General features: G+C 39.7%; 1 protein-coding gene across 2 annotated transcripts in view; it reads left to right on the forward strand.

The window, feature by feature from the left end:
• RALGPS2 (Ral GEF with PH domain and SH3 binding motif 2) overlaps positions 1-26,970 on the forward strand; it is a 136,678-nt gene that overhangs the window by 30,914 nt on the left and 78,794 nt on the right. For both annotated transcript variants that reach the window (XM_060232494.1, XM_060232495.1), the window contains exons 2-5: positions 1,516-1,659; positions 7,040-7,147; positions 14,816-14,866; positions 17,165-17,248. In XM_060232494.1, coding sequence (XP_060088477.1) covers positions 1,603-1,659; positions 7,040-7,147; positions 14,816-14,866; positions 17,165-17,248 — 300 coding nt within the window. In that variant the 5' untranslated portion in view covers positions 1,516-1,602. The remainder of the gene's footprint in view (positions 1-1,515; positions 1,660-7,039; positions 7,148-14,815; positions 14,867-17,164; positions 17,249-26,970) is intronic.

Consider the following 26,970-nt stretch of genomic DNA (forward strand, 5'->3'; position numbering starts at 1 on the left):
GACACATTTTCTACCCCATGATTTGGAATATACCCAGATATGTGGGGCAGAAAATTTTTCCAGTAATATACTTTTGTTTCACTTTCAGAAAACACACAGGGTAGTGTTGCATTTCTTTTCTTGAACTGGGAAAGGCAGAAGTATTTAAATACAATTAGGGTTGCCAGGTCCCTCAGAAATGACAGCGGGGGAATGAGGGGAGCTGTCCCAGGAGCAGAAAGGGTCCTCACATGATCTTCCTGTATCATTGGAAGTGATGTCACACGATTTGCCCTAATCACCCAAAGGTGATGTTAGAGGCAATGCTCTGGGTTTTGGGGTTTGTTTGTTTTTTTGCAAAACTCTGTGGTACAATCAGCCTCAAACCATAGAGTTTTGCCCCAAAAACCAGAGTACCCAATGGTACTGACAAGCCTACATTGTTTCTGAGTGATGTGGACGTGTGTTTATTTCCAGTGACATTACTGCGGAGGGGAGAGTTTCCTTCTGCCATCCGTCTGGGGAATGGTAACCCTAAATAAAACACTTATAAATGGAACTTGGGCTTTCATCTTTGAAGGCAAAGAAGGCATAGCCTAACAAGTTTCTATTTCTCAAAATCCTGCTTCTGAAGAGTTGGTTACCAGCAATGTTCCCTCTAAGCTGCAGAGTCTTGTGAACAAGCTGCTGGAATTAACGTTGTGAGCTACAGGCATTAAAGTTGTGAGCTACTGCATAAATTATTGTGCTCTGGGGTCATCCTTTCTGAGCTAACACAAAAATGTGTGAGCTGGAGACTAAAAATCTGTGAGCTAACTCACACTAACTTAGCTTAGAGGGAGCACTGGTTACCAGTACAGTTAGCAAAGATAGCATGGTAAGTTGCCCTTCCGCATACACTCATAGGCAGTACTCTGAAGATTTAAATTATCCTGTATTTGTGTTCATATAGAGGAAAGTGCTCTGTGAAGTTTAAACTGGCAGGTTGAAGCAATCTCAGCCTAAGTGTTGCTGGAGGGGGGGGGGGGGGGGGACAACATCATGAACAAACCATAATTTGTTCATGACATAAATGGGCTTACGTCTGTGCTTTCAAGTTTCTGCCCTCCTCTCATGTGTTACACCAAAAGTGACAGCTTCCTGATGCAGGAAGTATTTCATAATTGCTGTGCTTCGTAATGTCAAAAATTTGGGTAATTTACAAAATGGCACTTGTTTATGGTCCACATATTGAAATTGAACCAATCCATGGCTAGCAATGCTATTTTAGAGAAGAATTTTGTCATTTACAAAAGCTGTGCAGGCCCAATAGCCAGTCTTCTCTGAAATGGTGCCAGCAGCCATGGGTCAGACCTGTGGCCACCATAACACCTGTTTTTGCTCTCAAACACAGTTTGTGGTTACACCAAAGACTTCCTGGACCACAACATTTTCAACATCTGCTATGTACAATCCTGAGAGTTTCATTTGTGGTACAAGACTTTCTTAGTTTATGGAACTATAAACTGCTTCTGACTAGTTTTTGTTTTCTTCTAGGAATGATTACTCAGGTGCCTTGATGATGAATTGATTACTAAATCCACTACTTCAGATGTAGGGCAGAAGCCTGATGGTGTGGGCAGTATGGACCTAATGAACGGGCAGCCCAGCAGTGTTAATATTGCAGCTACTGCTTCAGAGGTAAGGAGTCAGCAACAAGAGTCCATTGTATAATTGCTTTTTTAAAACTGCAGAGTTGGCTCATGGATCTATTTTTATTTAATCTATATATGAATGAACTTCTGACTCATTTTAATGAGTCTTGTCACCTACCTCATTTGGTTAGGTTGTAATATACCCATTTTGCTGTATGCTGGTGATTCTATCCTGTTATCTCAGGCAAGAGTTGGTCTTCAGAGATCTTTAAGAACATTTCTTCAGAATATTGTATTAAAGAAGGCCTGAGAATAAACTACATTGAATGATGAAGAAAGCCGACAAGTAAAGGAGTTTTATATTCTGGTATTCTCTTTCCATCTAATTTTAAATGGTGATAAAAAGGAAATTGTGCTAGCAGGGTATTAATTTTTTTTCAAAATGGAAATGGGAATTTATGTCCCAAGTCTGTCCAGGTTTTCTTTAAAAGTTGCCCATGTCATTCTTTATGGAGTAACCATAAGGATTGCTTCAATTAATGAATATATCAGCCATCTATCTTTATTCTTTTTCCAGAAACTGTTCAACATTCCTTTCTGTGTAGCTGTGTGGATCTTCATTCTGAATTGGGTCCACCTCCCTTGAGGCAAGGACTTGATTGCAAGCTTTTGGGCTATTTATTAGGTTATACTTGAGTAGTAAGAGCTAATTGGCATGCTTGATTTTTGGTTATTTTGTTTAAGGCGGTTACTAGAAACTTTGGGCTTTCAATGTTTCTCTGAACACTATTCAGAAGTTAGGTTCTCATGCTGCATTTGCTTTGGTGAAACGTTGTGTAAAATTAATTGCTTATCTTTTTAAAATATTACTTTATTAAAATTTTTAAATGTAAAAAAGAAAAAAAAGAAAAAATACCAGAAAAGGACCAGAAAAAAAGAAAAAGAGACATAAAAGAGAAAAGAAATATATCATTAAGACTTTCCAATTTTTTGCTCCACAAAGAAAAACATTAATTATACTAATTCTACAATTATAACATGGCCACTTACTCTAAATTCAAAACAAATACAACAGCAAGACTCCTTTTTATCTACTCTTTAAACTTCTCCTTAATCCTCAAATTATCGACTCTACTTTTAGAGTGCGACACACTTGTTCATCTGTTATTCAGAATTTCTCCTCCAAAATCTCTTCCCTTTTATACTTATCTGTTGACCTCTCCAAGTCTTTTAAGAGCTTTTGTAATGGCCACTCATTAAATGCCTACTTATTGATAGTTATAAAGGGGTAGGTTTTTATGCTTACTTTACTTAGAACAAATTTGCTTCTGTTCTTTAGGGATGATTGATACCATTATATGCAGTCTTCTAGAGTGTCCATTGTATGTTAACCTTTGAAGATAACTATGTTTCACCATGTGTGCCTGCCTGTTGATTTATATACCTATGAGATGATTACATCTCTACCTGCCAATAAGGACCAGAAAAAAACCCTAGCAGTCGCATTTTTTTACATCCTTTGTTTATTGGATAATAAATTATTTACAGTAACAGTGCACTGCTTGAGATCTATGCATCATAAAGCTTTTATTGGATGAAAGGAAAAGAAAACTGCAGAGATGTAATACACTATACATAGAACAAATCATTTTATTTTGCCACCTTAAATAATCATGTAGTCAATTCTTGTTCTGTGGTAAACGATTCTGAGTAGGGCTTATGGACCAACACTTCGCATTTGACGAGTAAAAAGAACAGACTTGTAAATAGCTTTGCATCAGGCTTACTATCTCCTTGAAGCAAGTAGCAAAGAAGCTTTGGTAGACTGATAGCACTGGTTCTTTCAGGCTGCTAATTTGTTGCAAATTACTAGGTATGTGTAAGGGGTGTTGAGATACAGTAAACACCAGCAATGATGGATGAATTGCCTGGTGCACTAGAGCAGTGCTTGAGAGCTTTTCATACTTCTGTCCAGTACATATCACATGGGCCATTGTATCAGGATCTGAGCTGCATCATCAGCAAGAAGTAATTTATTACAATATATCAAATGTAATACAGATTTTTCTTGGTCGTTAAAAGCATTTTGGCAGTTGGGGAAGGTGAAATTCAGGAAGCTGAGCTCATAGCTTGTTCTGGTGTGTATTCGATCCCCTACTCATACCAGAAATGCCCAGTGGAATATTCTTGGAGCAGTTACACTGCATCTCTTAATGTGGACAGCAAGCTCCAGATTCCAGTTATTTCAATACAATTTTATAGCTTCCCTGCTGTGAAAGTTGCCTAGGAGATATGGCTCTGTTTAGATAGTTTGCCTTTGATCCCCTTACTTAGTAAGCAAATTCTTTTGGTGGAAATCCAGAACAAAAAGTTTCTTTGGTATGCTTTGGCAAATCATGATACTGAAAATGAGGATCTTATCATTTCAGTAAGCAAATAGCAGGCTAGCAAAGAAAACATAGGCTGTCTAGGTGACCTTAAGCTAAACTAAGAAAGTGTAACTAGCCCAACTCACAAGGTGGTGGTTGTGAGAAGAAAAATGGAGGCAGGGGAATGATGTTGTAAGCCATTCTAGGTTGTCCATTGGTGGAAAAGGAAGAGTGTAGATTTAAAATGACTAAGTTTTGCCAGTAAAATTTATTTAAAACTTCTTGCGAACAGTGTCCTGGGTGGAGTCACCCACTTTCACATTTCATTGCCTGCTTCATTAAGCTTAATAGGCTTTTAGTTGGAGCCACTTAGCAAGTCCCCTATAACTGAGCAAGAGGCACCTAATACTACCTCTTTATACCTACTTCTTCTCATTGCTTTATTCTATATCTCAGTGTCTCCTTTTGGCCTACTCCCCCCTTCTGAAGGTAGAGTAGCTGAGGACATGGAGAACTTTGACAAAGCCTTGGATGGGTTGATTTCCAAGATTTCTTCTCCCAAAAATGTGAGGGAGGGGTTACTCCCTGCCATGATGGAGCAAGCTGCTCAGTTTGACCACACCTTAGAGGATGCCTCAACAACTGCAAAGAATTTCAGCAGGAAGATCTTCCAAACCAACAAAGATGGCAGGGACCAGACTTGGCACTCATGGCTGCAGCAGAGCAGTCAGGGAGACAGAGCACCACCGTGACGCAAGGTAGACCACGCTAGAGATCTTTTCAAGGTTCCATTAGAAGATGCTTTTGTCACAGCTCTCCCATCAGGGGGCTTGGTTACTAAAGATGGGGATGGTTCTTCTCATGACCAATTGCCACATCCTTCCTGTTTGTGAGAGCTTACATTGTTTTGTCATGGAATCTAATTTGCTAATTCTAGAGGACAACAAAAAAAGATCAGAGAAGCCCTGTCTTTCGATACCTTGCCCAAGATGTGTCCCCAAGGGTGTTCTCCAAAGTGATGTGACCTTCATTGCTCTTCTCCATCATCAGAGGATCTTTGTTCCTCTGTACTTGGATGACCTGCTGCTCAGATCTCTGAGCTTAATACAGCACACATGGACATTCTGTCCACTGCTCAAGACTTAGCTTGCCCTGGGTTCCTTTGTTCAGCCAAGAACAATCTGATTCCATCACAGCAGATAGAACACCTGGAGTCACAATAGATTCCTCGGTAAACAGGCTGTACCTACCAGAGGAGACGATCCCAAAAAAATCTCAGACATCGCAGAACATCTGATAGATTCTAGATCATTATCACTGATGACTCTGGCAGGACTGCAAGGCCTAATGATCACTTGCCTGGACTCCTTGGGTGAAATTTCACTGCCGACCTCTGCAGTGGTTCATGAGACTTTTCCATCTGCAGATCCTTCAGAAGACACATTTGCTGAGGTCTCAACCTACCCTCTTCCACATGTGGTAGATCCAACAATGTAATCTGGCCAAGGGCAAGGAATACATCAACACAAATCTTGAAGTATTTGCAAGGTGATGTCAACCAAAATGTGCTACACAGACAAATGGCAAGCCTGGTTACAATGATCCCACAAGATGATGGATGCTTGATATCCAAACATCCTCACACAGTCAGGTTTCTTAAAGGAGTAGCCCATGTCCAGCCCTCCAGTTATCTATAGAGTTCCTATGCAATTACACATAGGCCTTATGGCCCTCACTCAACCTCTATTGAACCTCTGAGAGAAGTTCCATTAATGTTGACAGTGTAGATCCTGCTTCTGACAGCTGTGACTTCAACCAGAAGGGTTTCATAATCAGGAACTGTATCTACCAGAAAAGGTCTGTATGATTTTCATAAGGACAAAAGGGTCCTAAGAACAAATTCAGCATTCAATCAGAATATTTCCTTCCACTACTCTCAGGGAACATCATTGCTTTCATCCTGTCAAAACCTATCCCACCCCAAAGAAAAGGAGTGGCACACACTTAGATCTATATAAGTCACCCAGTATCAGTATGTAAAATGCACTCTCTTTTCATTTCAATGAGCCCATCCAACAATGGTCAGAATATGTCTAGAGTAGCATGTAAGACCTGAAGGCAGTACATCTCTCATGCTTACCAAGTCAGCAAGCTCCAGCTACCACCTGAAATTACAGCTCACTCAATTTCTACTGCTGCAGCTAACACAGCATTGGACGCTGCAGCTTCTGTTGGGCGGGGGGGGGGGGGAGACCCTGTAAGGTGGCCGTATAGCCAACTCTTATCAATCTTTGTCAGACACTGCAAAATGAATTCCCTTGCCTCAGCTGACACAGCCTTCAGAAGAAGGGTATTACAAGCAAGTGATGCAGGTGGACTGGTTTTCCCACCCATCATGAAATACATCTTTTGGACATCACATGTCAAGATGCTCACCCTTCAGAGTGAGAAAGGAAAATGGGCACTTACCATGAGCGTTCCTTCTGCTCTCAGGAAGGGACGGTATCTTGTCCCATCCTGATTTAAAGGGGTGGAAAACAAGCTATTTTCTCCATATTAATGCCTTCTCATTTCCTGTTCTAACATGTTTCCTCTTTCCTAAAATGTTGAATGGCTTACTTAGTATTTTAGTATAGATGCTGCTTCAGGAACTACTAGACTAAGGAAAGTGGGTGACTCTGCCCAAGGAGACAGGAAGTCTGGAGGAATTTAATCCTCTCTCCTTGATGGATGGATGGATGGGAATCACCCATGTCAAGATGTCCTCTTTTCCTCAAAGCAGAAGGAACCTTCACAGTGTGCTCATGTTCCTTTTTCTTCTGCTTGTACAAGTAGATTTTTCTGAAAAGGATGAACATTTTAAATTCTCAACAGAAAACTTTCTATTATGTATGGCATCAGATTTCATTAATTTTAGAGTTATGCCTTACTGACCACTATTTCCTACCTGTTCTGTTGTGAAAAAAGATGGACTGTAAAGAGCATTGTTTCTAGAACAGTCATGCATTCAATATTTTTTCACTTTGTACTAAGACTTTTATCTTTCTGTTCTTACAGAAGAGTAGCAGCTCTGAGTCGCTGAGTGACAAAGGTTCTGCTGAACTGAAGAAAAGTTTTGATGCAGTAGTATTCGATGTGTTAAAGGTTACACCAGAAGAATATGCAGTAAGTCATGCACAGATGGTTTTCTAATCTAACCACTTTAATTTCCCTGTGCTTGTAAACTCCTTCCGACTAACCTTGCAGTGTGTGGTGCATTTCTTGCAGTGATAATGATAGAAATGGGACAGATTATGGATGGAGGCTTAGGGGGTTCTCTCTCTTCCCCTCCCCCTCCAAATTTAGCATGTGGCAGTGTCTGCACTTTTTAAAGAAACGAAGAGAGTGTGCCAGGGAGTGATGAAGACTAACCAACCAACTATGAGCTAGAAGTATAGGGTCAATTTTATCCTTTGTATAGGAGTCCCTATTGGAATGTTCTTTAAGAGGCATCTGTTGACGGTGTCATTCCAGTTGCAGTCTCTTCTGATCCAAGCATATGTGTACATCATTTTCTAGTACAATGTGTTAGGTGGACATTCTGTGAGTGGGAATTGTAGTGTGAGTTGTTGTTCTGTGTTCGAGTTTTAATCTTCTGGCTTGTTTTAGGCCCTTATAGATTAGTCATTAAAGCCATCACAGTTTTTGTGCTGCCTAAGTCCTGTCTCCCTCCTCACCTGGAGTTTTGATGAGGACAGTGGTGTGGGAGGAGACGAGTGGTGTTGCCTTCTTCTGTGGCACTGCCCCACCAGAGGTGCTGACTGTGCTCCTAGGAGTTGTCTTCCTCCTGTGCTGCCACTGCCTGGGAGAAGTGATGGACTTCCTATACCTTTCCCATTGCCCTGCTTGTGGCAGCAAAATGCCTTGAGCCCACCCTGCTAGCTGCTAGCTGTACAATTTAAAATGATAAATAAATGTATGGCTACATTTGTGTGAAATAATATATAAATACCAATTATTAAATCAGCAGTTGATTAGTAAGAATATGAAGTGGCGTTGTGTCTTGGTGGGCGATGCTATTACTATAATTTGCTCTCATTGAAAGCTTCACAGTGTAGTGTCCAGCCACTGCTTCAACAAATAGCCGCCTTGTTGCCTAGGTATGTGGCTCCTGCTGAGTATGTTGCATTTCTAAGAGACAGGGGTCTGAGTTGTTCCGATTTCCAGTAACACCCAAAAAACTTTCCTTTCCTATGTGCAAATGCTGTGTGGGAGAATTGTTCAAAAAGTTGCCAGAAAGATTGCTGGAGTGGTTGCAAACAGCTTACTTTTTGGAAGATTAGAAAGGCCTTGTGATTATTTTACTTTTCAGTCTGTTTACATCAAGTGCAGTATAAATATTTCTTTGTGCTTTTATTTACTCTCTTTAGAAGGTGTTAGTAAGGAGTAATGCTATAAAATACCAAATTCCATAGAAGGCCTCAGCTTTTCGAGGATTAACACCATTTTAATTTGTTACTCTCGTATAGCAGTATTTAATTCCTTAATAAAATCCAGACATTTAATATTTAAGCTAAGAGGCTAGTGAAGAAATGTACTTACTAACAAAGCTGCTAAGTAAAAGATGATGAGACATTGTTTTAAAATTAAATTTGGAGGCTGGGATTGATTTATGCTGCTTTCCCATGAAGGCTGAAATTGATTTATGCTGCTTTCTCATGATGAGTTTATCATTTACTGTATTTGCTAGAAAGGAAAACAATGTAGAATTTAAGACACTCCCTCCAAAAAGCTTATACATGAAAGATTTTTTAGTTTTGTACATAACTAATTTGTATGCAGATTTAAAATGGTCCTTTTTTGGGGAAGGGCATGGGGGGGACAGGTCTTCCTTCAAGTAAGTTTATATAATAGACCCAAGGTGTTTCCAAAGGAGGTAATCAAGAATTTTCAATTTATATCCCGCCCTCCCCGCTGAGGCAGGCTCAGGGCGGCTCACATGCTCATGGCTATACATTAGTTTAGACATATGATAAACATAAAACAAAAACAATTTAAAACATAGAAATTAACAATTCAGGTGCTATGATCTTAATTATGTTACCCTGCTACTCCTTCTAGACTGTTCTCCATAGAGCAGATCTTAATGGTCCAAATGTTCTATATGAAGCAGATTGCAAGAGGTAATCCAGATATTTTCAAAGTTGTTTCCTGAAAGATAGATGAACTTCTTTAGCATATCTTAGCCCTTTTCCTAGTATCTCTAATGTTTTAAGTCTGGTATAAACATTATACTTACAGCATTGGGTTTTCACATGACACATGTTCATTTGTAAAGATTACCATGTGCCTTTGTGTTGTTGCTAGCAAGCCACTTCATGAATCCATCTTAAGAATTCCATAGTGATTTTTTGGTTTTTTGCATTCTTCTTATCCCAGAACTTTGTTAAATTAGTATTATGTTCACATGGGATGTGACTTTCAGTGACATGACATCATGTTCATCGGAATATGGTGGTCTGAGGCCAATCCAAAAAAATAGAGAATGATAGTAATAAAAGGGTAAAGTTTGGTGAGAAGGTTTTCTCTGATTGTGCTTGTACTTTACATATTGAATATACTGCATTTGGAAGCTCATTTTGATTTGGCTTAATTTTTTGTTCTAATTGTGGATTGAGTTTTTTACCTCATCTCTTCTTTTGTCATTGTATTTTTCTCGATTTCTTATTTCTTTTGCTAGAGGCTTCACAGCGTCTCAATTTCTATGGGAACATGAGCAGTCCTTCTGAGTAGATTTCAGTTTCCCTGCTAGCAATTCTTTTGTTTAAAAAATGGCAGAGGCAAGGTTCCTGGGATGAAGAGAGATCTGCAGAGATGATAAGCTTTGAATAGCATTCAGAAATACATAGCAATTTCAGTGGCTGCCCAATATATGGAAGAAACAAGTATTTAGTATGGGCCTTGAGCAGTACTGCTTCAACAAAGGCATCTAAATAATGGTGCCTGAAATAGTTCTGAGGTACAGCTAGATGTGAAATGTGTAGAGATCTCTCAGTAAGGCTTTTTCCAACAGGAACATCATGCAAAGGACCCAAATTCTGGCTAGTGTCGGACTTGATTCGAGTCCCCAGTTGTGTCATGGAAGCTCACTGAGTGACCTTGGGACAATCTTTCAGCCTAACTTACCTCACAGTGTTGTTGTGAGGCTAAAACGAAGAACAGCTGAATGATGTAAGCTGTTTTGAGTCCCTGTTGAAGAGTAAGATGGGATATAATTGAATTAAATAAATGTGTGGATAGCAGTTAATGGGCAATGAGATGGAGCCATAAATTTGTGTTCTTTGATTAGCAGAGTCATGACTTTTGAGTACTAAAAAATGTGCAACTTGGGTGCCTGGGTCTAAAAACAGAAGTGTAAGTTTGCCTATTATGTTTCAGTGGATGATCTTGGTGAGGAAATTATACGGAATTCCCTGGATTTTAGTGTTTCTAACTTAATGTCAGTGGTCAAATGGAACTCCTAATAGTAAGCAGTATTTAATAGTCCCAATAATGACCAGGAATAGATTAGATCTGAATTTAAGTGCATTGTCCATCAGTCAAAACTTGGGAGTGGTCCTCACCCACTGTTTGGATTGATTGGATTTCATTTCAAACTGGCTCCCCCTTTTATTTGCAGCTTTCAGTATAAATGCAGCTGTCTAATAGATATATACTCTAATAGATATATATACACGCACCTGATAAAGTGGGCTTTTACTGAGAAAAGCTTATCCTGGAATAAATTGTTGGCTTTTAAAGTGTCACTGGACTCATGTTTTGTTCTGCCAACAGTAAACAATAATAATATATATTAGCATAGCTAGGGTGAAATACTAAATTATGGATTGTTGCTATGTTAGAGAGACTGGAAGAAGTTTTTGGGCTTATGTGTTGTGAGTTGTTGCCTGTTGTTTTTTTTGCCAAACCATAATTTGTCATATCAGAACTGTGGTTTGTCCCTGAATTACATGGAAGCAAGCACAAATTATAACTTTCTTGCACAAATTATAACTTGCTTGTTTAAGTGTAATGATAGACTGTGGTTAGCTTAAAAACAAGAAAAAGTCAATTTGCTTATGTTATGCATGGAATCAGGGAATAGGCAAGTCTAGGGTTTCTTTTTTATTATATCAAATCATGGTTTGGCATTATGTCTGAATTGTTTTCATCTGTAATGTTTTCATTGTTTTCATCTGTAATTAACAATCTCAGCAATCAAATTGCCTCCTCTCTTGTGTCATCTCTCAGATAAATCACCTTTAATTCAGTGTCTGATATCTGTCATTGTTTAGAGAGATGTGTAGATTTCACATTTATTTACTTACTTCATTTATATGCTGCCTTGTCCTTCCATTTTATCACTTCTCCACTTTATCCTCACAACAGCTCTGTAGGTTAGACTGAGTGTGTCTGATTGGCCCCAGGTTATCCCATAAGCTTTCATGGCAGAGTGGGGATTTCATCATGGGTCTCTCAGATCCTAGTCTGACACTTTAACCACCATACTACATGGTCAGTCTTCCTTTTAATCAAGGTTATTTTAAGAAAGAGACATTGACTTATATCCTGCGGTTTTCTTCTGGGGAAAGCTTCTTTATCAGCAGAAATTGAGGGAATTTCTGCCCCCTGCCTCTGAAGATGCCTACTTTTCCCTCATCAAGCAGAAGGTCTTTGTGATCTTCTGGGGATGTGGGCAATTAGTCAGGCCTTGCTTAGGTACCGGGAGGCCAGGATCTATTTCCAGCTTGGCAGTGCTTGCTACCACCAATGTCACTTTCGCATTCTTTTGCAATATCTTGGCTCAGAGTATTCCTCTCCACATCACACACTCAATACAAGTCATCTTCATGAGGGCCTCTGTCCCCAGAAAAGAGTGGTCATTAGGCAGCATTAGTAAGGGTGAGACAGAAAAGTTGTATTATCTGAGGCTCCTGCTGCTTCCAGATCTTTTGATATAAGCCATTATGACTTTTTAAAGAAGTCAATCAGATTTAAATTAAACATAAGTTTGTTTGCACTGAAATGTATTTAGAGTTAAAATGTTAAATAATCATTGATGTGTCACTGAAATGGCTTAAATTGTTCCTTATGAATTAGGCTCAGAGCGATATTGTTGAAGACCAACTGTTGGAGGTTGTGGGACTTGCTTTTGAGAGAGATCATTGCACTGTTCCTGTAAAGGTTCATAGTCAGCGACTGGCTGCTATGGTTAAATTGGGGAGGGTTGGGGGGAGTTGAAACTAATCTGACAAAGAGAAGGTGATGTTAGTTGGAACTTATTTTAAAAAAATAAACCTATGGATAATTATTGGAAAAACTGAAAACAAGGCTTTAGTTCCAGGCCTTCGCGACTGTATCTTTGAGGCGGATGTTATGTCTTGTCATTTCTGTTTGAGATTTTACATTTTTAATGTGTTGTGTGTGTGCATGTATGTACATATTTATGCATGTATTTTAAAAAGCACCCTTAATGCAGTACAATGTGGAGAATTCTCATAAATACAAGATTGTGGAGAAAGAATTTCTGGCATGAAAGTCTGTCATAAAACTGAAATATAAGAAATAATTAAAGTGGAGGGATTTTAAATTACAATTTGTTACCTCAGAATCAAATGACATATGTTCATTCATTTTAGCTTTTAGGCAAAATTGCAAGGCTTGATTCGGGTTTGTTTTGGCATTATTGGAAAGACAAGAAGTATCTGGTATCTGAAATGGACTCCATAGTGGATATATGCCTTGATATAGTTCGATTAAAAGCCAGAATTTTTAAAACAACTTAATCTGTGGATAGTTATTGTCCTCCTGTAATTTCTTGGTCACGGCTGGCTTCAAAACTGGTTTTTAAGGGTTACGGTTCAGTTGTGTTCCAGCGCCCTGGTTGGACTGCGGAAAAAATTAAACAGCATAATACTTTGTAGTCTTTCTGTGTGGAAATTTTCCTGCTAAATCCCAAGCCAGCAGTCACTGAACACTACATCCTCAGTAGAAGCACTACAGTTGTGGAATGCTTTCCAACGGAAGAATCACCAAGCTCTTTTCTTAATCTTTTCTGGCAAATAAAAGTTCCTATTGCTAGGTTGTTGTTTTTATTAGCTGTTTTTTTAAAAAAAGTCTTGGCTTGCTCAGACCAGAAATAGGCTTTTTTTGGTTGTTTCCATAGTATGTCATGTTTGTTTTGCCTTTGATTTTGTAGTTTTTAAAAAGGACCTTGATACTGTCAACTGCTTTGCATGCAGTTTTGTGGGAGAAAGTTAAGGTTTTTCAAAGTAAGGATGGCCTTGGTAGAATGTTCCTAAGGACTATCTAGTCCAGTATCCCAGGGGTGGCCAACGGTAGCTCTCCAGATGTTTTTTGCCTACAACTCCCATCAGCCCCAGCCAGCATGGCCAATGGCTGGGGCTGGTGGGAGTTGTAGACAAAAAACATCTGGAGAGCTACCGCTGGCCACCCCTGCAGTATCCGATTTGCAGCTGTAATCATCTCTGTAAGGAAGCTCTATTCATAGTTGTTGCATTCAATAACTAGAATGAAGCAATACTCCCAGTTGTGTTTTGTGTAATACAGTTATGACTTAAAATCTTATCCTGCCATTCTGGCAGAGTGCATTTCAGATGTTTGCACTATAGAGCACTCATGAATTTTATCTCCTTGAATAATAATTTTTGTTTATTTTTGTCTTTACTAAAACAAAACAAACTCACTTCCCTGGGAGAAACAAAGATTCTTTGAGTGCATGTGTACTCATCCTGCATTTCCCCCCTTATTTTTGAATTATTTTCACCCCAAATGCAAGAAAGAAATTTGGCAAGTAAAAATTCTGTAAGCATTCCCAGCATTAACTATTGAAGGACATAACCCTTTCTTTTAAAACCCACCTGTGGTAGTGGGGCTTTCAGTGTGCAGAAAAAGATAACTAATGGGGATGGGTGTGTGAAGTTTATACAGTTATGTATGTATGGAGAAAATGGGTAGAGAATATTTCCCTCCCTTCTGTAGTTCTAAAAACATACAGGATAAATAATCATAGACTCTGACTATCTGTGATCTAGCAGGTTGATTCCTAGATTGGTAGAGATGAATCTCAACATTTTTGTTGCCCAATTGCCTCAAGAAAACTTTCTGGAGCTTTTCTAGTTGCTAATAAATAGCGCAGGTACCAGTTGGATGTTCCATTGCTTAATTCCCACCACATTCTGTAGTTTCTTGATTTTTTTTGTCTTTTGCTATCAATTCATAACTGCTTTGTATCATTATTGCTAATTTCCCTTACAATTTTTAGATCCTCTGAAGAAACTCCAAATCATCCCTTCCTGCAGCAGAATGTGGTAGAAATTAAGCAATGGAGCTTCCAAATCTATGCTATATATTTATAATGCACTAGAGAAAATATCCAAGTTATAAGCAAATAGTTGCTCATACAGTGTGTGTGTGGGGGGGTGTATTTTGGATTGGGAAGATGTGAGGCATGGGGTGTGTTTCCTTCCTATGCTGTGCATCAAATCCAGTTTGAGGCTTCACACATTGTTCGTAGACAAAATTTAAGATAGCCAAGGACAATATCCTTTAATTGTGCCATAATTTGAGTTACATTTTGCTTTTTTGATTTCCTGTCACCCATTATCACAGCAAACATAGGTATGAATGGTTCAGTTCCATTATGGGCTTATCCTCATCCCTCCCTTATCCAGTTGTGACAGCTTCAGTGTTAGGACATGGGCTGGAACATCCTCATTCTGATTACATGTTTATAATATGTAAAAAAAAGCCAACCTCAAAGGAAATTATACTACATCTTTGTTTTTTTTTTAGGGCCAGATAACACTAATGGATATCCCGGTATTTAAAGCTATTCAACCAGAGGTAAGTGTGTTTTTGTGAAACACTTTGATTTTTGTATAAAATAAGTTCTGGCTTTCTTTTGATGTCAATCCACGTGCACATTCTGGAACTAAAAATTATTGTTCAGTGAATTTGTTGTCCACCTTTAATGGTTTTTAGATAGTTGGCTTTAAAATGTTGTCATCTTGTGTTATCAATATGACTGAAAAACGAACTGTTAGATGTAGGCTTGTGCCAGTAATGGTTATATATATATATATATATATAGTCCAGATTTCTAGCCTTTTTAATCTTAGGGGCTCACCTGCATACCAGCTGCAGATAAAATCTTTTGAAGCTTTTGTATTTTCCCATATCAGCTTGAATAAGAGGGAAACATTCTTGATTCTGTGAATCTAAACATCTGTGATAACCAAGGGTTTATCTATTAGGGAAGTATTAGTTCAGTTTAAATATTTTTTAAAAAATGTGAGAAACTAAGCTGCCAATACATCTGTCCCATCTAGGTAAAAAAAATTGTTGGCAAAAACCCGTTATTTGCCCCATTGCAGTGTAAACCTGAAAAAACAGTTTGCACTGCGGTGGGGCAAATCATGGGTTTGCCCCGCGCAAAATGCTGGCGCAGAGCAACTGCTGCAAAATTGCCAGCTTGCTCCGCCCCAAAATGGAAGCCCGCCCCGGACCAACATGAGTGCAGAATCACTCTTAGTTTCATACCCACAATTCTGAAACAGAGCTGGTGTTAGTTATCAGTATCTTGTTCAGGATGGGGGAACCTTGTGACTCCCATATCCACTGCTTTTATTTCCTTACAAAAGCCCACATTCAACTTAATTCACTTTATTTTTAAATTCATAAATAATCATATCACTGTGGATTGGATCCTGGATTCTTATGTTGAACGTAGACACCAGATTATGCACTTGTGTGCACACACTCATTTTGAACCTGCATTTCTTAGGCAGTCAGTGTTCTATTTAGACATCAGTGCTGATGCTTTGAGCAGAGGTCCTGTGGAGTAGCGGTCCCCAACCTTTTTGGGACCAGGGACTGGTTTTGTGGAAGACAATTTTTCCATGGACCGGGGGTGGTGGTGGTGGTGGTTTTGAGATGGTACAATTGTGCATTTTATTTCTATTATTACATTGTAATATATAGTGAAATAATTATACAACTCATGGCCCGGTTGCTAACAGGCCATGGACTGGTACCTGGGGGTTGGGACCCCTGCTGTAGAGAGTTTCTTAGTGAGCTGATGGTTAGAATTAGAATGTCATGTCTCAGTAACTATTAATTTTAAATGTTTAGTTTATTTTAGACATTTTTTGCCTCACCTTATCTCCTTTGATTTAAGCCAGCAAAGGCAAGCAGTAATCCGGTAAACAAAAGTAAAATAGATTAAAACACATAATTAACCAAATTAAAAGCATTCCAACTTGAGACACATGGGATCATTAAGTAGTATACACAGGCTGGACATAAACAGCGAGCATTTGTGCTTTTAGTTTCTGGTGCTGCGAATCAGAAGAGACTGTGTTTGCATAAATATTTTAAAGATACTGCTCATTTTGCCTATAGGCTTTGAGCAGTGTCGTACTAGATTAAAAAAATAAAACCCAACAACAGCAAGTAATTTAAATATCCAACTAGTTATCATGCTTGAGATCCATTAATTATGTGAACAAAGAATTTTGTTACAGCCAGTGTAACTCCTCTAAGTCCATGCCTGCCAAGAGTTACTTAACCTTTTCTGATGTTAACATCTTCTCATTATCACAGAAAGGAGGAGTGATCCACAAATCCCTAGTATTGCAGAAGGTACCAGATTCCAATAAACAGTGCTCTGAAGTTTCTATCTGTCCCAAAGAACAGTAATAAAGTCTATCAGAATATGAGGTCCTTTGCGTGCAGCCTTTGCTTAAATACAGTGCAAAAGTGGGGGGGGGGGGGTGGGGGGTGGGTGGGTTAAGAAGTAAAGTACAGAAATGTGAAGAAGCAAGGCTGACATTTGTTGCCTAGTTTCATAAATGGACCTATACCATGTATATGTGTGCTTTCCTGCCTGAAGTTTCTTGTATTGCTAAAGTCGTAGGCTGAATTTAAGCACATCAAACTTTAATAGAAAAAGACTCCAGGACTCTCATTTCTATCCAACAAAAGCAGTTTAATCACTGCTTCTTACATTCTTCTCAGTTTTATGTTTTGACTTCAGTGATAAAAGAGAACTGGTCTCATGTTTAGAAATATGTGCAGTGGCATTAAGCTCGATGGAGATAAACAGTTATATCAGTCTGAAGCTATTTCTCACTTTTTGTCCAGGAGCTGTCAAGCTGTGGTTGGAATAAAAAGGAGAAATATAGCTCTGCTCCAAATGCAGTTGCCTTTACGAGAAGATTCAACCATGTAAGTTTCCATTCTGTTTATAGAGCCCTAACTGCATGCATCAAAGCATGCCATTTGCATGAATTTTAAAGAATAATATCTTAACATTTATTTTCATTATGTTGCCGTGATTTTGACGGAAGCATTTTTCATACCTCCTCCCCGACAGCTGTGTGCTAACATTATCTTGGTTAAGGTCATTTGTAAGTAATGAAGCCCTAGTAGCTGATGATAACTTGAATATATTAGCAGTACTTCTGCACTTTTTTCCTTGCAGAAAAGCATTGGGTTAGGCTTCAGTTATTGAGGCCATGTGATTGCTCTTTATGAAATATGGAAATAACTTCTGTGATGGAAGTTTAAGGCTGTTCTTTTAAATAAGAATCTGTTATGATGGGCAAACTAGCTGTTGATTGAATCATGGGAACTTAACAGCTAGGCAATATCTGTTAACACTAAGAAATAAAGTTTTTAGAATGGAATGACTACCATTTATTTACTCCTTTCTGGTTGGAGGAACAGTGTACATGGGGGCAGAGGAGTCATAGGAACAGATCTGTGATCAGTGCTAACAGTGGGTTAGACAGATCTCAAACAGCGGGGACATAATATGCTTTCCTGCTTTCTCATTTTGAGCAAAGGTTGTGGCTGTGAGGAGGAGGGAATATATTTCTGATTCCCCCCCCCCCCAATAAAGTCAGAAAATAACACATTTCTTGACTGGGAAGAAAGGAAGCATTCGTCTTCTTGAGACCCGGAGGTTGCAATTTGGGAGTCCAGCCTTGGTTTTGTGCAACCTGCTAGGGGGCAGTTGGCATTCTATCCAGTTCTCCCTGATCTCCTTCAGAGTTGGTGGTCTTTTTACTGGTTTTCAATAAGAAGTAAAATTTGCTACCTGTGTTCTCTGATGTTTTTGGAATAATTGGTTGTTGTAGATTTTCTGGGCCGTGTGGCTGTGGTCTTGGCATTTTGAGACCTGACATTTTGCCAGCAACTGTGACTGGCATCCTCAGAGGTGTAACCGAGAAAAACTGGAGTTCTCTCTGGGTCAAATTGAGAAGAAGTTGGTTGACAAGTAATTTATATCTACTCAGGCAGGTGTAGTAGGGCTGAGCCATTATCTTGTGGGTGCTTCCTGGGCTGTGACATGCTGATGGAGGAGTTTACCTGAGGGGGTTCTTTTGTATATGGATTGGCTATTGAAATTCTAATCTCTCAATGCACAGCAGCCAAGAAGGTCTGAGCGCCTGCTCCGGCTGCAACGCCACTGAGGATGTTCTCCGCAGCTGAGAACAAAATGTCTGGAAGGAAAACTTTCTCCAGTAGAACACGGCACTTGATCCCGAAAGATTATACAAACCCTAATTCTAATCTCATCTGTAGTGCTGTTGTAAACTGTAGAGCATTTTGTGTTTTTCAGGACTGGAAGCCATGCCCTATTCATTTTTAAACTTACTTCCTTCCTGTTGAAATTGTGTGTGTTTATGGATTTCAGTGGCCTCTCTGTGTAATCTAACATGGTAATTGGACGTTAGCATTACAGTATCCTGGAATAAGATACTGTGTCCTGTTTGAGTTAGGCTATGTTCAGCCACTGCTGATTTTTCAGGTTGGCCAGGTCTGCAGTGTCTTTCATGTTCTTTTATTCTTGTCTGGATGCTACGTTGTGTGGTCCCGATGTAAATTTGTCCATAACTGCAAGGTATGCTGTATACTCCTGCAGAAGTGAGGGGGTCTCTTCTGTCTTTTGCAGATTGGAGCACAGTGCCTCTGTGGCCGGTGCAAGTTCAACAAGATCAATGTCAAATTGGAGAATCTGTGCAGTGGAAACAAAGTGGGTGGACACTATTGCAGGCCCAGCAGAACCAATTGCAATGTGGAGAAGCTTAACAGAACTCAGTAGTACTGTGGCAGTGTAATCTCAACAGGGCTAATGTCAAAGCAGAGAATCTCTGCATTGGAAGCTCAAGATGGGAGGTGGTATTTTTGCAACCTTGCAGAATCAGTTGCAATGTGCAGAAGCCCAGCAGAACCCCACTGCCTTTGTGGAAGTGCAAATTCAACAGCACTAATATCAGAGTGGAAAATCACAGTAGAACAAATCCAAGCAAAGCAACTACATCAAAGGTGAAAACAAAAAAAACCCCTTGAAGCTTGACAGCAGCCTGGCAAGTTGTAGAAGCTCCTGGGACTGGAGGCACAGAAACAAAGAAAAACTGAAGGGTGGGGGGGGGGGGGAGAAAGAAACACTGGCTCTCACTCTTTCTGGTTAATCCCAGCTGTTTCCAGGATTTTTGGGAACATTTTTTCAGAATCCTGGAAAATTCCTGAATATATTTAAAATGCCAGATATACCCGAAAAATACCAATATGGTATTTATCAGATACATTTTTTACTCAGTTTTACCTGTATGCACATCCCTATTCATAATTATGCCAGTGGTTAGTTAGCTTTTATGTGTTGTGGGATTCAGGTCTCTGTGTTAGAATTTTTTACCCAGTGTATAATGTGAAGTAGTTCATCCTCCAAATGTTGTTATAACTTCTGCTATCACGTTTTGCTTCGTCATCAGTTATACTGCCATAGGAGAAAGGTTGGTTAACATAATGTTAGTAGCCATTTATTTTGTCATCATCCTCTATGTCAAGTGCCTGTTCTTTCAAGCTTGTTTGGAAGCTAGTATTTGTCTGGCTGGCTTATAGCATGCCATTTTTTCCAAGGAGGACAATAGTACCTTATACATGGGGTCTCCAAATAATTGCAGTTATTGCAGATGCATAGGCCTACTTAAACTTCAGAGAGGGAACTCTGTTGTCAAGCTTGGTATCCCTGCCCTCTCATTTCTATTTTTTCATTTCATAATATCACATCTGCAAGAAATACATAACAATCACCTTATAATGAAGTGTCACCTTTTACTTACAAGTTTCAAGTGATGAATATAAACATTTGGTTGGAAAACTCAGCACAGAGCTTCTTTCATAATGTAAACCATATGTTGGAAGTATCTTGTGAACTATCTTTACTCACGGTTGCTTGTACACATGTACATACTTTGAATTTAATCTCTAAACTTGGGTTCATGAACAATGTAACAAGCCTGCAGCTGAGAAAGAGATGCTTGCATGCTACTGGCTAGAATTTCATGCCTGCTGCACCACTGTTTGGATTGTTTTTAACCCCAGAGGCTAACAGTTATCAGGAACAGAGGCGCAAATACAATAGTTTATCTGAAACTAAGTAAGTTGGTTTAAAAAGCAAAATAGAGAAGAAGTGACTAAACCTTGACCTATTTGGTTCAGGCTAACCTGATCTAGTCACATCTTGGAAGCTAAGCTGGGTCAGTTACTATTTGGATGGGAGTAGTGCTCCCTCTAAGCTGAGTGAGTGTGAGCTACCTCAGTTTTTTTTGGCCTCTGGCTAACACATTTTTGTCTTAGCTCAGGAAAAATGACCCCAGAGTGAACTTGTTTCTGTAGTAGGCCACAACTTTAATGTCAGTAGCTCACACAGTAGAATTTTTGCTCACAAGGTGCCATAGCTTAGAGGGAGTATTGGATGGGAGACCACCAAGGAAGCCCAAAGTCGCTATACAGAGGCAGGCAGTGGCAAAGTCACCTCTGAATGTCTGTTGTCTTGAAAACCCTACAGGGCTGCCATAAATCAGATATAATTTGAGAGCACTTTCCGCCACTACACTTAATTAAAAGAAGCACATCAAAACGGACATATCTGAAAACAGTTACTGTAGTTTTTCCATAGCCCCAGGGGGAATAATTTTTGGCACAATTTAAATGGCTGAGTTTTGTTCATCTGGTTTGTCCAATCAAGCTCAGATTGGGTAGACTCGTTAGTATTAACCCCAACCTACCTGTTTGTCTTTCCTTCTTCCACCAGTTCTCCCCTTCAGTGAATAAGATTAGCTGCTTTATTGCAGGGATGGTATTTTACGTAACCAGGTGGGATGGGGAACAGAGATAGGGATGAAGTTGAGTTTTATGGTATTTTAATGCTTGGTTTGAAGACCTAATGGGTAAAGCTCCCAGAACAACATAAATAGTTGAAAAGGGGCCCTGGTCATACCTTATTCAAGTAGGCGTTTATTCTGACTCTCATTAATGACTTGGCTTGCAAATAGGTATTTCAGGTTTCATACAGTTTTGCTTGTGCTACTTATCAATATGTGATGAACAATTTATACTTTTAATTATTCAGTCTTATCTCATTCTTAATCCTTTAATGAAATTTTAGCCTGAGAGCCAGTTTGGTGTGGTGGTTAAGTGGTCTGACTCTTATCTAGGAGAACTGGGTTTGATTCCCCACTCCTCCACATCCAAATGCTTTTCTCTCGAGAGCAGCTTTTGCCAGAGCTCTCTCAGGCCCACCTATCTCACAGGGTGTCTGTTGTGGGGAGCGGGGGGGGGGGGGGAAGGAAATTGTCAGCCACTCTGAGACTCCAAGTGAAGGGTGGGGTATAAATCCAATCTCTTCTTTTTAAAATCATTCTTTCTGGGACCTTCACCCTCTCCTACAACCAACAATTTCCCCTTAATTATAACAATGTCTTAATAGGCACAAACTCCAGCTGGAAAAGTTTCTCCCCTTCGTTTGTGCAAGTTAAAAGTAAAATAATTGGGAGGGGGGCCTGAATCACGCTTTTGCAACCATAATGTTGCAACCTGGGCACCAGAAATTTTGTGGGGGTTTTTTAACTTCAGCAATCAATGCAAAAGGCTGTAAATTCTGCTGGAATATCTCATAATGATAAATTGTAAACGCAGTGACTATTAACTGGTTCTAATAAACCATTTTTTACAATAAAGCTACTCTCCTTTAGCAGTGTTTCTAAATTTATGTGATCCAGTATATATTCTTCCAAATTAAAAAGAAAATAAAATTTCTGTCCACTCCTGGCAAGTTGAGAATAGTAAATAGCTTACAGATGGCTTTTAGTAAAAGCATTCTGAATTTTGGAAGCAACAGGGGTATTGTGAAGTATACTGTTGACTATAGGGAGGATTCTAGCAGCTAATTTTGTAACTCCTTTCTCATCTGCACATGCTGCCCTCAGGTGAATAATTTAACTGTAAACCTGGAGAGGGAGGTATGGGGGTATAATGTAAAGAAAGATCTGAATGTCAGCTGCACACGTTGTGTGCTTCAGCTCCAATTTTTGAAGAAAAGTCTTGGTGTCTGAAGTTGATAGAAATGATGATGATCTCCATGTTTGTGTAATCCAGACACCCATCTTCATAGTCTGTGGACAATATGACCATGAAGTGATGCTATAGCCTTTTATTTTAAAATTATGGAAGGTATGTAAAATTGGGACCAAAGTTCTTCTCAGATCAAATGAACATCAAGAAAAATAACTCATGCCATGCATGCAATATTTAAATTCCTCAAAGGAAATGTTTCTCATAGAATGGCATCAAGGGATCTAATAAATATGGATACTCAGGGGTGGAATTCTAGCAGGAGCTCCCTTGCATTTTAGGCCACACACCCCTGATGTAGCCAATCCTCCAAGAGTTTACAAAGCTCTTTTTTGTAAGTACTTGGAGGATTGGCTACATCAGGGGTGTGTGGCCTGATATGCAAATGAGCTCCTGCTAGAATTCCATCCCTGTGGATACTCTGCTTCTGCATTCTCCTAGGCATTATCTAATGAGTGAAACACTGTTCTAAAACTTCAGTGGGGTCACCATGCTACAGGGATCCTTATTGCCCAGATAGATCCCTCAAGTCATGTCTGAAATGACACCAAATAGAGCTCAAGAAACTGAATAGTGAGAGGGAATATGTGGTGACACATGGTGGAAGAGAGATCATTATGCCTTGCCTGCAGTGCCATCACAAAGGCCTTTCACTACTGACCTGCCTTCAGAATTTATGTTGCTCCGATGTTACAGCAATATGTATGTTCCATCTAACTGGTATTTTTTTGTGTAGCTTGTTTATGTCAGGGCTTCTGAAATATATACCATCTTCTAAAACCTCTTATGGAAATGATGCTTGTGATGAAAATGGTGTTATCTGCTCTTGTAATCTTATTACTCATTTTCAGAGGCTTGTCAGGATTTATGGAGCTTATTTGAACCCCGAATGTTAACACTGGCTGATCAGTGGGAATTCTGCAGCTGAAACTTAAATCAGTTGGTCAGCAGATGCTTGCTGTTCCTAAACTTGTGCTCAGACTGAGCACTGAGAGTCAAAATCATTTTATGTCCAATGGTATATCCAATGCAAATACAGAAAATTAGTTATTGATGGAGAATGCCTCATTTAAAGATATTGCATTTGTGAACAAGTTTATTTAACCAAGGCTTTTGAGCTTTTCATGGAAAAAAAGGCCCTTTATGGTTGAATATTTAGGCATAATATGGACTTTCAAATTGGTGCTTTCTGGAAGCACTTTTTACAGAGTTATACAGTTAAGTGTAAGACACCTGGATATCCTGGCTAGTAATACATGGTGATGGATCTGTAAGGGCTGAGGAAAAGAAAAAAGATACATCACAAGACATAATCTGATTTTTAAGATTTCTCCTTGGCCTTACTATTAAAAGTTGTTATAAATCAAGGACTTATGAGCTTCCCATTACCACTATTTTAGAGTTTAGAAGGAAGTGGTTTACCACTAGGGATAGGCCCAAACTGGTATTTTGGCCAGTTCGTGGTTTGTAAACTGAAGTTTGTGGTGGGTCAACTGGCATGAACTTTCAAGCTGTTTGTGGTAGTTTGCATGGATACATTTCCAGACAGATGGTCTTCACTCTGTCAAGATGTTTACCAAACTTCAAAGCAACATAACTTGGACAGCATGTACAGGAACATCCAGAGGAGGTCCCCTGTGACTTTGATGTCTCTAGCTTGCACAGGATCTGTTCTATACACTGCAGGGGCATAGACTTTTCAGTTTCTTCAGGGGGGGCAGGCGGGGCGGGGCTGGGGCCCAGCCAGAGACATTTGATCCAGTGACATCATAGGGAGGAGCCAGTGACATCACAGGGAGGGACCTCCATTATCACTACCTGTGAATTTATGGAGAAGCTCCCTCCCCATAAATTTAGGGAGCACCCCCCCCCCCCAAAAACAATGCCCATGGACAGGGCCAAACCCAGAAAAAGGTGGGAGTTGGCCAGTGGTTATAGTGGTATCTCAGAGGTCTCATGCTGTGTCCTGTTTTTGAAATTCACTTTTAGAATAGTCACTTTAAGATCTGCAAATATACATATCATGTGCATAGGACAAATTAATGGTCACAAATTTGACAGTAAAAGGCAATACAGAAAAGCTTTAGGGGAACATTTCCTCCCCCCCCCCCCGCTGTTTTCTGATGACCCTGAAGCACAATCTCCTTTACCTTCCCCACCCCCCCAACAGACACCCTGTGAGGTAGGTTGGGCTAAGAGAGCTCTTACAGCAGCTGCCCTTTCAAGGACAACTCCTACAAAAGTGATGATTGACCCAAGGCCATTCCAGCAGCTGCAAGTGGAGGAGTGGAGAATCAAACCTGGTTCTCCCAAATAAGAGTCTGCACACTTAGCTACTGCACCAAACTGGCTGTCACCGACTATATGTTGGGTTCAGTATATGCTACAGTTTACAGCTGCTGCTGATACTGGGGCTTGACACCTAAATCATTCAATTTTCACTTATACTCAGAAATCAAACTTTCATTTCATGTATTCAACATATTCTGCCCTACCCACAAAATGGGCTCAGGATGGCTCACATCATAAAACCAACAGCAGCAAAACAATAAATAAGATCAATGATTAATAGCAAAAAAAGACTAATGTCAAATAAAATAAGTGTGTGCGCAATGTAAATGAAACAGTGTACATGCACACAAAAGCTGATGCCCAGAATAAAACTTGGTTGGTTCTTAAAGGTGCCACTGGCCTCAGATTTTGTTCTTAAAGGCCTCTGATCTTCATGGCCACACTCAATCTCACTTTCCCCCCAAATGTAAATTGGAATCAAGCAAGTATTTTGAATCCACCACCAATGTTCCCTCTAAGCTGCAGTCTTGAGAGCAAAAACTCTACTTTGTGAGCTACTGGCATTAAAGTTGTGAGCTACTGCATAAATTATTGTGCTCTAGGGCCATTTTGACTGAGCTCAGACAAAAATGTGTGAGCTGGAGGCTAAAAATCTGTGAGCTAGCTCAGGCTAACTCAACTTAGAGGGAACACTGTCCACCAAAGAGAGCCTGCAGTCTGACTGTTGGTGCATTAAAAGTGGGGTGGGGGGGAGGAATCTCACTATTATCTTGATAATTGCTGCTGTATCTTGACAATTATCTTGACAATTGCTGCCCTATCCAAGGCTGATTGGTTCATCGTCTTTTCCACCACATGGGACTTTCAAGGCAAGAGAAGCAGAAGCTCAATTAGCATTTCTAAGGAGCTGTGCTTGGGTTGTAAAGTCATTAAGTCATTCATGAAGTCATTCACTGACTTTGAAGCTCAGAGGGAAAAATCCATTTGTGCCTTTGAAGCCCCAAGTCCTGTGTTGATTGCCCAGTGGGGGCTTAGCCCCGAGTGATAAAATCCAGGGGGGCTGTATCATACTTTACGCCTATGATACAGCTGAACTTGTGTCTGTCAAAATGTTTACCTTTCATTTCCCCAGAAAGCACTTTCCTGGGGGCACCTTCTTTGATAGGCCCTAACTCGGACCCCATAAATCTATTCCTCACCAAACTTGGAGGGCAGATACAGGAGAGTCAGCCAGAGATCCCTTGTGAGTTTGGTGTGTCTAGTACATTGGGGAGCGTTCTGCCATGTTATTAACTGAACAGGTTCATTTGGCAGCTAAAAGGTCATGAGAGTTTGTGATTTGCAAATGAACTGAACTTCACTTTCCCTGTTCCCATCCCTGTTTAGCACTCCTTTATTGTTCTTGGATTCAGTTCCAGCTAAGAACCCCTTCCCTGCGGGGTTCACCTGCAATTGATGGGGCATTGGGAAGAGTAGGAAGCAGCTCCATTGTGCTAGGATTAGCTCAACTGAGAATTCCCTTACCAGATATATGTATATTGCATTTGAGTGTAGTTTTCTTTTATTCCTGTGAGCAGCATTGGGAGTCTGTTTGGCTGAAAAGCAAAAATGCAATATTAAGATAACTGAAGAATTCAAACTGTATCTGAGCAGTCCATGAGTAGTTTTTGGATTGCAATGGAGATAAAAGCTATCCAGATTCTAATATGATACTGCATAAACCACATGATCGATACTGCATGTTGCGAATTTTTTAAGATAATATAGTTATCGTCAGGAATGTCAATTGGATTGGTGGAATATTTCATAGGTTTTATATTTTAGTAAAAAGAGCAATACCCACAAAGGAAAGTGTCCCAATGGAGGGCTGGAACCTGGTAGAATAGCTTGTATACTCTGCCATGGGAGTGTTGCTGTGTACTAGGAGAGCTTTCAAACTAGCTAATTTTTTAAAAAATAAATAACAGTAGATCTTTTATACTCTGGAATATTTTCCAATATGTTCCAATTCCTGTAAATGCTTTTTTCAAGGCTAGGCTTATAGAATTGTAAGTCAGACTACATACAACCCTCCCAAGGTCAGTCTTTTTCTTAGAATCTTCCTTCTATCTTTAGCATTGGTAAGAGATATTTGTAGAACTTGCTGTGGGTATCCTTTGTATGCAAATTTTTCCTGCTATATTGATGCCTTCCTTTGAAAATCCTGTAATCTTGTACAATTTCTCCTAATTCTG

This window comes from Heteronotia binoei, chromosome 2 (assembly GCF_032191835.1).
Source record: "Heteronotia binoei isolate CCM8104 ecotype False Entrance Well chromosome 2, APGP_CSIRO_Hbin_v1, whole genome shotgun sequence".
NCBI lineage: Eukaryota > Metazoa > Chordata > Lepidosauria > Squamata > Gekkonidae > Heteronotia > Heteronotia binoei.